General features: G+C 42.7%; 1 protein-coding gene across 1 annotated transcript in view; it reads right to left on the minus strand.

Moving 5' to 3' along the window:
• EFL1 (elongation factor like GTPase 1) overlaps positions 1 to 11,305 on the minus strand; it is a 111,507-nt gene extending 100,202 nt beyond the window's left edge. Inside the window, exons 1-6 of the mRNA XM_043921791.1 lie at positions 11,188 to 11,305; positions 10,319 to 10,428; positions 8,881 to 8,948; positions 7,147 to 7,231; positions 2,036 to 2,169; positions 72 to 209 (exon numbers count right to left, since the gene is read on the minus strand). Coding sequence (XP_043777726.1) covers positions 72 to 209; positions 2,036 to 2,169; positions 7,147 to 7,231; positions 8,881 to 8,948; positions 10,319 to 10,409 — 516 coding nt within the window. The 5' untranslated portion in view covers positions 10,410 to 10,428; positions 11,188 to 11,305. The remainder of the gene's footprint in view (positions 1 to 71; positions 210 to 2,035; positions 2,170 to 7,146; positions 7,232 to 8,880; positions 8,949 to 10,318; positions 10,429 to 11,187) is intronic.
• Positions 11,306 to 11,320: the final 15 nt, after the last annotated feature.

An 11,320-nucleotide genomic window follows, 5' to 3' on the forward strand; every position in this document is an offset into this window, starting at 1 on the left:
ATACTAGCAACTTCCTTACAACTCTCCTTTGAGCCACAGTTTTTAAAGTACCGAAATAAAGGATAAAATACCTGTTCTAATATATTCTTAAGGTGACAGTAGGCCTCCTGTGGGGTGAATTTCAGTTCCACTATCAAGCGATCTATCTTATTGATCACTAAAACCGGACGGATGTTTTCGAGCCAGGCTTGCCGCAGAACTGCCTGTGTCTGATTAAAACAGAAAAGAAAATGTAAAGCTCATGATTTAAATTCAAGCACACATGAGAAAATCCTGATTAATAAGTAGCTTATTTTCATGCTCCTTTATCACATATAACTCAGACCATGCCAGTCAGACACAGGTATTCATTAGACATCAAAAATATATAACACAGAAGCAAAGAACTGCAGGCAGGAAATTGTTCTTGCCTTTATGGAACTGACAATTTATTTAAGAATGATAAATAAAAATTGTGTACAAGGTAGTAAGAGTTTTGTAAAATTAAACACAAACGAGAATACACACAGTTTGTTCAATAATCATTAAAAAAAACAAAACCCAAAAAAAAAAACAACAACAAAAAAAAACCCACTCATGCTGTAACACACAGGTGGAAAAACAGAGTGTGTCCCCAGAGGCTCGCTGTGTACACTTTCCTGATCATAAACCACTTCTCAGCATTAACCACTATTTGAAGTGGTTTGAAGTCACATCTGTTAATTTAACTTAACTTGTCAGGACACCCAGCACACTACATAGACTAAGGTTTTGCTTCTCTAGATGCAGGACCTGTGCGCTTATAGGCAATCAGAGAAGTTAAGAGAATAAGTACAGCACACCTTCCTGGAATGATTAGATTTTCTCCATTTCTACAAGAAAACCTCGTTTCATTGTGCTCTGCTTTACTGTGCATCATAGGTGTTGCTTTTTTTCCCTTTTTTTGTTTTTTAAACAAACTGAAGGTTTGTGCAACTCTGCATCAAGCAGGTCTATTGGCGTTCCAATAGCATTTGTTCACTTCTTGTTGTTCTGTCAGATTTCAGTAATTCTCATGATACTTTACATTTTTCATAATTAATATAGTTGTGATCTGCCATCAGTGATCTTTGATGTTACTTTTACAACTCAATGAAGGGTCAGAAAAGGTTAAGTAATTTTTAGCAATAGAGTATTGTTTTAATCAAGGTATTTACATTTTTTTAGACATAATGCTATTGCATACTTAAGAAACTTCAGTATAGTATAAACATAACTTGTATATTCACTGGGGAACCAAAAAAATCCACGTGACCTGCTTTACTGCAATATTCACTTTACTGCAGTGGCCCAGGAACAAACCTGAAATATCTCCGAGGTATGCCTGTAAAGGAAGCTTTTTACTCTTCTTTTTAAAAATCACTAAAACAAAGGATGGTACAATAAGAAGTAGGACACAAAGGTGACAACATTTTTAAAGAAAAAACATAAGGTTTCAAAGAAAAATTATTTTAAAACAGATTAGAAAGTCACTCTGAGTTTCATGCTGACCAGAGCTGTATGTTCACTCCGGCCTTAGGGAGAACTATTTGAACTTTGGTGGGAAAGGTAAGAAAGTGCAGATTAAGAATCTGGAAAAGGAAGAGAGGGGAGGAAGGGAGAGAGTGTGTGTGTAAGTGTGAGGGGGCCTGCAGACTGGGAAACCAACAGAAGAGACTTTCCCACGTAAGGGAGAAGCAGCTCAGAATTTTGCTGTTAACAACCCCTCACAGTTGACAGACTCTTTCACTGGAGGAAAGCCCCCAGACCCCCTTACATGCCTCTCTCATTTCCACTGAGACCCTCTCCCAGAGGATACCACAGACATGTCAAAGTACCTTAAAGTCATTCTAATATCCCTTCAGAACTCGGGTTACTTAACTCCACCACAGACTGGAACACTATGGAATGTGAAATGGCAACTAGCTTTCCGGTGTCACAGAAATGTCTAAAGTGCCACATCGTCACTGATGGTGAGTGCCTCCTCTCCCCCTGCCTTCTCTAACTAGTTAAACATTTCCAGGCTACCATCCACTACCTGCGGGCAGACCCCTTCCACAGCGTCCACTACGATGATGCACCCGTCACAGATACGAACAGCCGTGGACACTTCTGAGGAGAAATCCACGTGGCCTGGAGAGTCTATAAGGTTAATCAGGTACTCCTCATTGCCTGAAATGAGATTTGAAAACACATATTGAGCAGTGCAGGTATGCAACCCTCCTTCTCGGGCAATTGAGAGCAGGGGAGCTTCTAAGAAATGACTGAAGAAAAGCTCTGTCACATAAAACAAAAGCCATGAGGTCCTCAAAATCATTCAGCATTTTCATAGCCCAACCCTTCATTTCATTTTAGCTTTCATGCTAAAGCTCCCAAAAGGGAAGAGATTTACCCAAGGTCACAAAAGCAGTCACAAGTCAGAAACATACCCAGGTCTATCAATCAGCTTAGTTACTTCCTGTAAAGGTCACAGGTGCCTCTAGACTTTGCAACTGGGGAAACAACACTTGTCTGTTCATCTGGCTCAGAATCAGAATAAGAAACCCTGGAGTGAGAAAAGACTGATGTTTACTGCCTGGAACCCATGTAAATGTCTTAGGCCTCTGCAATCTACTTGGAAATTCTCTTTGTTCATATGACCCCAGACAAAAAGTCAGAGATCAAGGACCAACTATGTTTCTCTCAATTTCACACTGCTAATATATGCCATTATTGTAAGGCACAGGGCCTGCTCTCAGAGTCACTGAAAGAGTAACAGCAGTACACTTTGGTCTAAGTCTTACACACAAATACACACAATTTAAGATGAGAGGCTTGAACATGCTTAAAAGTTGACAGCACCAGGACACAGGAGGTTAAGTCCAGAGCACAAGCCTTTCACAGTGACAGCAGGCAAGCAAAGACACTAACTATATTACATTTTGAGGGGTAGTGGCAAATAGCTGAGAGAATTCTCCTTTTCTCTGTAAAATAGAATGGACAAATGTCTGCTGAGATTGTGGGAGAGGGACTGAGAGGGGGACTCGAAGGGACAAGAGGGTTTAAGAGAGCGCCAGTGGCAGAGAATGAGCAAGGTCTGACAGAGAACACACGGAAGTCTGCCAGCAGCCCAATGACCAGCCGAGAGCCCAGCCCAAGGGTACGAGGAAAATGTGTAGTCAGCTTCACCAAGGGTTAAGAGTTTTACTGGGAGGACAGGAAGCTGAGACAGCAGATACACTGAGGGCCTCAGCAAGACTGTCAGAAAAAGACAAGTCTGGATAGTAGGAGGCAGAGATGAAATGAAGGATGCTGATGGGGTGCAAGACACTGAAGGGCTTCCTGAAGTCAAGTGGGTCCCTCGCTACACAGGTGAGAGAGCTGGAAAACTAAAGATGGTGGAGAAGGCAGTATTTAAATGGGAAATATCAGACAGAGAACCAGTAAGGGGTGATATTAAAATGCAGAAAGCAGCCATGCCAGTGGGTGGGTGAAGCAGAGGTGTACACATCACTACCGTTGAGAAACCAAGCTCAAGCTGTTGGAAGAGGCCATTTTTCAGATACAGGAAAAGCGACCTTGGTGGATTTGGGTAGAAAGGAAAATGGTGAACCAGGTGCCAAAGTCACTAATAAATGGCGACCAGGGACTGTAACCGGAAGCTGAGGTGGTGAGAAGGGGTGGAGGATAACTGGATAGATGGTAAGAGGCTTGAAGGAAATGGAGCTTTAAAGCAATGGTGGAAGAACTAAACTCTGAACCAGAACCAGGGAAGAAGGAGAAGGGTGATCCCATGTTCTTACCCAGGGACAGAGTATGACAGAATAAACAGCACTCACTCAAAAGAAGGACAAGAGAGCAGTGACTAGAAAACAGCCAGGCAAGGGGAGGAAGGAAAACTGACAGAAGACGCTGAGGATGGAGGGACACATGTCTACCTCGGAAAGTTTTCAGAAAAAGGTGTGGGCAGGAAGGGAATAGCGAGGGGTTGGGGCAGGTATGAGAAACACGGGGACAAGATGACTGAGAGGCCAGATCACGTGACCTCCACTTTGGGCAGTGACCAAAGACAACAGAGATGGGGGTAATGCCACAAGAGATGCCCTTAAGGAGCCAGAGCAACCCCTGGTGGACAGCAGAGAATTTCACTGAAGGGGGAATCAGGGGTGGCCTGGACTGAATGACTTTTGAGAGACTCCTGGTCCAAATAAACAGGCTGGAAATGTATTAATAGTTACTTGGTTCCCAGGATCCCTGAAGTAGGAAATGGCTACGCACTCCATTCTTCTTTCCTGGAAAATCCCATGGACAGAGGAGCCTGGAGTGTTACAGTCCATGGGGTCACAGAGAGTCGGACAGGACTGAGCACACATTCATTATGCAGGACTACTGCCACATGCTAACTACTCTGTCTCTGGGAAGGTCTCTTAATCTCTCTGAACTCCGTTTTGCAAACATGTAAAATGAGGAGAACCTCCATTTCCCAGGATTGCCATGAGGATTAAAAAAATCACGCAGATGAGACATGCAGCTCAGAATCAAAACATGGTGCACCCACCTTCTTAGATCTTAAATCATCTGAATGCTTCACAAAGTAAAGTACCCATTATCTTTAGAGGAAAAAATATCTGACCTTTAGTCAAACTAGGCACAAGGGAACCCCATCCTCCAAGCCCAGTCCCAAAGGAAAAGGACAGTGATCAGAAACACGAGTGAATGTTTACGTGTCTGGAAGTGACAGTGGCTACTGATCCGTGCTGGCCTCGTGTGCATCTGGATGGCACGAGTCAGTGTCCCCAGGAGGACCAGAGGGTCACAGAGCTGAAACCCTCTACTCGCCCGTAACCGCAGACCCCTTCGCCTGGTGGCTCAGATAGTAAAGAATCTGCCTGCAGTGTGGGAGACCCAGGTATGATGCCCAGGTCAGGAAGATCCCCTAGAGGAAGAAATGGCAACCCACTCCAGTATTCCTGCCTGCAGAATTCCCATGAACAGAGAGGCCTGGCAGGCTACAGTCCATGGGGTCACAAGGAGTCAGACACAACTTAGCAACTAACACTTTCACTTCCTGGAGGTGTTTACAGAGGGGTGACCTTAGAAGTGGATCTGTCTGCAGACAGCCTCCACATCCTTGGTCTCCACATTTGGAGCACATATAAGCTACCTGGCTGCCTCCTGGGTAAATACTGAGTGTCCCCCTGAACCAGGCTGTCAGCTAGCACATATGCCTGAAGTACAAACTGAAAGCCTGTTAGTGAAAGCCCACTACAATATATATACAAAGCTCTATACTGTACTTTACCATTTTTTAATAATTGCCAGTTCTTTTAAAAACTGGATGAGTTTACCAAAAATCTCGATGCCTTTTCTTGAAAAAAACAAAACAAAACAGAAAAACACAGGGCATCTGTCAGTGGGAGCTAAAAAGCACTAGCCCCCACCCAGGGAGAGGGGGTGTTTCACGGGCAGACCAAGTCTACTCTCTGGCTCACAGCAGTGCCACCCAGACTGCCTCATTCATGTAGAGGTGCTGACGCCAGCACCACACCAAGAACTAATGATACAGTACTTAATAATCAAATGAGACTCGTGTTGGAATAAGTAGTTAACTCTTTGGGCGATGGGCGGGCGGGGGATTTAAGTTAGATGCCTACCTCACAGCTTGCAAGTACACACATACACATGCACAGTTATGACAGGATTAAATGTGAAAAAATAGAATAACTGGGGGAAAAACTAGAGCAATTTTTATTTCAATCTTGTGTTTTACTGTATATTTTCTACATACTGAATTTTCTACAACACATATAAAACTTGTAAATTTTTAAAAAATTTTTAAAAAGATGAATCAGAATGAAACCTTCATTTTAGAAGTTCTGTGATAGCAATTATTTGTTCACAGGTATAAAGAATGGCTACAGAGTAGAAATGACAACAGGCCTTTTGAGACTACTTAAAGAACAGTCCATGAACTTCTAAACTCTTCAAGTTCATAAAAATAAGGAGAGATAGGAAAAAAACTGACCACTGAGCCATTTGCTGGATCACAGAATTAGGACATACTCTTTAAAATGTGAAAGGTAGTTTTTTAAAAATTAAGGCATTACTTTAAATACATTGGGAATTCATGTACCTAAGAGCTTCAAAACTGGTTTAGTTCAAAACCATTTTAAAGACTGATCTCAGAGAGAAGAGTCACGCCCCACACAGCACAACTCTTGGTGTTAGTGTCAGAGACAGGACACTGAAGGATAAACCACAGGCCAGGCCCTCAGGGAAATGAGATACATCTTTATTACTTTCTTCTCCTTATCAAAACTCACATGTTGTGTAACATTTCCAAGCAGTACAAAATAAATATTTTGAAAACTGTGAGTTTTCACATAATCCAGCCCCTGATAATTATGGTTAAGGTTTTGGTATACAGCCTTCCAGACACCTTCATCTACATACTTACTATATTCTTATCATCAAAACACATTTGTGTCTTATAAGTATTTACTTTGCAACTTGCTTTTTGTCTCTGACCTTTATCTTTTCTATATAATCACACAGTTGTTGGAAAAGCTGCAGAGCACCTCACAGCATGGATGTATCAGTCTACTTAACTATTTTCCAAAGACAGACACTAAGGCATTCTTTTCATTGATACAGACATTAGGGTGAATATTAATGAACTTACATCTCACAGCCTTATATGACTATGTCTGTCGGACAAATCCATAAAAGTATTACTGTCAGAGTGGCATCCTGATCTGCGGATAAAAGCTACAGTGACCATGGCAATGCAGAGTCAAGTAAATAAGACTCTAGATCTAACAGGGAGGCCAGAGGACAGAACAAGGACCCAGCAAGGAAATGGGACGATAAGACTGAGCCAGGGTCCTATGACTCCAGACCTTCCCAGAGGAGGTATCTCCACAAGCACCTGGGTGGACAGGGGCAGGTGTGAACTGCCAGTGATTCTGCCCTCAAGCCAGTCAGAGGCCCCCATCTGTACCCAAGTATGGACAGCCTGACTCTGATCTGAAAATTGATCACCTGGAAAGGCCAGAATGAAGTTTGTGGAAGGTAAAGCAAAAAAACCTGAGGCGTGAAACTGATTTGGAAAGAGGAAGGAAGACACAAAAGATACGAAACCACTGTTCTGTAAAACGGAGACCGACGTACCTTCCGCGTAATGCAGAGAGATGGCACTGGATTTCATAGTGATCCCTCGGACCTGCTCGTCTTCTCTGCTGTCCATGTACCTCAACTGCAAAAACGCAACCTTAATGTTAAAACGAACTGATGTGGACTTTTGTTTTCAATATTTAAATTTTTAGGCTTATTATTGCTGTGAAGTTATTCATTAGGTCCCACTATTATTACCTTTTAAATCTCTGCAGCATTTTTCTTGCCTAGTATCATGTAGTTCTTTCTCCTTTCCTTTTTCCTTGATCAGTTTCTAGATATTTATCAGTTGTAATACAGGATAATGATACAATGTCTACATTGCTAGTAATTCTTTTTAAATTAAGACTTTCTTTTTAGAGCAATTTTAAGTTTCTAGAATAATTGGAAAGTAAAGAGGTTCCTAAGTGATTCTACACACAGTTCCCTCCCTGTTATTTACATTTTACATTGTATGCAGTGTGGTACATTACAATCAATGAATTAATATCAATAGGTTACTATCAATTAAGGTCTATACTTTACATTAGGATTCACTCTTTAAATGTACAATGATGTGTCCATCATTACTGTTATCATATTTGTTAGTTGTAAGAATCTTTTGAAGAACAAATTTGGCTTCTTTGATCTTTTCTACTTCATTAACGTATGCTTTATTATTTCATCTACTTACAGTAGAGTTATTGTACTTGTTCTAACTTCTCAAGTAGGAAAAATAAAAGCACTTTGTTCCACCCAGTTTTTAAGCCTCCTCTGGACAGGACTTCCCTGATGGCTCAGACAGTAAAGCGTATGTCTACAACGCAGGAGACCTGGGTTCGATCCCTGGGTTGGGAAGATCCCCTGGAGAAGGAAATTGGCGACCCACTCCAGTGTTCTTGCCTGGAAAATCCCATGGACAGAGGAGCCTGGCAGACCATGCAGTCCATGGGGTCGCGAAGAGTCGGACACGACTGAGAGACTTCACTCACTCACTCAAGACAGTATTTTGGGCCAATCTCCTGGGGACCTGACCTGCTCCATTCTTCCTTTAGTATCTCAGGTCTACTTTTCAAATTCAATTTTGCTTCTCCATCTCCTCTTCTCTGTATTACCAATCACTGGATAAATCCTGCTGACTATATCTTAAATTCACTGAAGGAAGGAATATCTTTATTTTTCTACTACAAATAAATCATTCCAAGTCCTTTCAATTCACAGCTAGAAACAAAGGTCTTTTTCATTTCATTTCCTAAAACACGATTTTCCTCACGACCCTCATACTTCAGAAGCCTTCTTTTGGTACTCAGGTTAGCCTTCAAGATCATCATAATCTGATACATTTTTTTGTACCAGCACATTTTCCTTTCTCAGTAATTGCTAGGCAAATGTTCCACTCAAATAAAGTGCAACTGACAAATTAGCCTTAACCATTTTATCCACATAATTTCCTGCTGTGAAGCATCTATTCCACCTGTGAAATCTTCCACAATTGTGCCAGGTTATCATCTGACTTGCTGCAAAAGCTCATTCTTGCACTTATAAAATATTAATATAAACTAATATAAAAGCAATACAGAAATAATTTTTTGTCAACAATCTATTTTATCTTGCTAAATGGACTGCCAGTCTCTTAGATGCATGAACTATGCTCTATACTTTTGGGGTCTTTATGAACACAACAAATGCTTCATCACATTGTAGATTTGCTAATACTTACTGAAATGCAAATATATATCAAATATAATATACCTTGCCTGCCAGGCGGCTGGAGATGATTCCATTGCTAGATATAAGACAGTCAGCCAGAGTAGTTTTTCCTGTTAAAGTAACAATGTTAATTTAAATAGACTTCTTTTCTTAAAGGGGGAGGTAGGTAAATTGCATCTACATATTTAACATTTAACCATAAGAACTGCTTTACCAAGTATTTCCTATTTACCTACAGTAAACAAAAGAAGACACAATGAGCATTTTAACTAGACTTTTGAACAGTGCACTGTCTGGAAGGGCAAAGATTCTAGCACTCCACAGTGCTATAATCTGTATCTCCAACCCTGTGGATCAACCTCACTTTAAAAGCTGTCCAATAACTTTTTTTATTGAGGCATACTTTACACAGGGGCTTCCCTGGTGGTTCAGTGGTAAAGCCTCTGCCTGCCAATACAGGAGATGTGAGTTCAATCCCTGGGGGGTGGGGAAGCTCCTCTGGAGAAGGAAATGGCAATCCACTTCAGTATTACTGCCTGGAGAATCCCAAGAACAGAGGAGCCTGGCGGGCTACAGTCCAGGGGTTGCAGAGTCAGATACGACTGAGCGACTAAACAACAACCCTTATCCTAGCGCCTTGCTGGCAGGAAGGGGACTTTAAGATACAGCATAGCCTGTCTTTTCACTTTTATCTCCTCCTCCCTCACTTTCAGGATGGCATATAGGTTTTGTTTCACACTCCCACCTCCTATCTTTGCTGTGACTGGGTGAACAAAAGGCAGTTTGAAACCAAGAGCAGGCTTAGCAGGAGGCGATGCTGTGGCATGAAAGCAATGTCTGTCGGGAGCTAAGCACCATGGGTCAGCCCACCTTGCCCTCTTGTGTCCCAGCCTCTGGTCACATACATTTCTTTCTCCCCTTCTGACACTATTCCCCCTTGAAATGAGTGTCCCCATCTGCCATCTTGAATCACCCTTCAGGGTTCATCTCTAATACTAATTATGCTATAAAGCCTTATTTTTTCTTAACCCATTTCTAGCTTCCTGACTCTCCAGCTCTCTCAACCCTTATCATCGACTTTTTGCCTGTCTCACTCTGTGTTGCCTCAACCCCCAAATCACCTCTACAGCTGAGGGGGTGCCCTGTTCATAAATTTCTACCGTCTGACATAGTGGGCAAAGAACCCTGAACTTAGAACACAGGTTCTGAGAACATTATGTTAAGACTATAGACGTGTTATATTAGAAAGCCATTTCAAAAATACTTGATAGCGTAACAAAAACTCAACTTCTCATTTAAAAACCAGTATACTATCTAGAACACCAATCCCCAGTTGGCTGTGTTCTACCACATCGAACTTTTAAAAGAAATAAGACTTCCAACTTAGCATCACTCCAATAACACATGTGTCATTACTGAAAACAAGCTTAATTACTTTAATTACTGAACTGAAAACAAGCTATTTAGAAAGGGCTCTTACCATGGTCTACGTGAGCCAAAACACAGATATTCCGAATGTTAGCCGTGTTTTTCTGGAGTTGAATCATCTTATCCAAACTATTGAGCACCATGGTCACTTATTTCCTGTGACTAAAAATTAAAGACGTATTACAAATGACTACAGATCTGGACAACAAAAAAGGGTTTTTAATACTGGGAACTGACAAGATTTCTCAAGTTCCTTCAAGTAAAAACCCAACGAACCGCTTATTAAAGGCAGACCTAAGTCCAATTTGAGCACTTCAGCAACTACTGTATGTACTACGAGTGTGGATTTTACTCATCCTTCCGGATCTGCGATGAATCACAGAGCTTCTTAGGGTTGGGTGCCCAGTGACACCAAGAACTCTGCCCTGTACTCTGTACAGAGGTGAATTTCTCCAGGTCAGTGATGACGTATCGCAAGGGTCGTAAGCAGGAGAGAAGATGCTGGCATCTCTCTTTCCGCTCCTCGATCTTTTTCCAAGTCCCTCCTCCTATCACTCTCGCTTGCTTTCACTGGAGGGGAAACATTCAACTTGATGATTGCTACGGAGCCCGAATAAAGTTTTGGGTCACGTGCTTATTTGCTGAGCAGGTGCAATGAACGTCTTTCATTCCTTCCCACATTGGGGAAAAGAAAAAATAAACCCTCATCTCCACCTTCCCTTCATCACTCCCTTCTTCTTTGAGGACTCCGAGTCCACAATGAAAAGCAGTCGGGCGCGAGCGGACACTTAAGCTCGGGCGGCAGCCGCTCCCATCCCGAGTTCGCCCCCGGCCCCGCCCCGCCGCCGCGGTGCCCCGGGTGCCCCCACCGCCTTGAGCTGCCAGAGGAGGACGCCCAGCGCCCTGCGGGCCCGCACTCACCGGCTCCCGCCGCCCAATCAGTCCTGCTCGGACCCCGGCGCAGACCACACCACGCACGTCGCAGACGCCCACAACCAGGTGTCTCCCGAATGCCCGCGCGCCGGGGGGCGGGGCTAGCGACGCACGACCTTTG

This window comes from Cervus elaphus, chromosome 13, assembly GCF_910594005.1.
Source record: "Cervus elaphus chromosome 13, mCerEla1.1, whole genome shotgun sequence".
Lineage (NCBI taxonomy): Eukaryota > Metazoa > Chordata > Mammalia > Artiodactyla > Cervidae > Cervus > Cervus elaphus.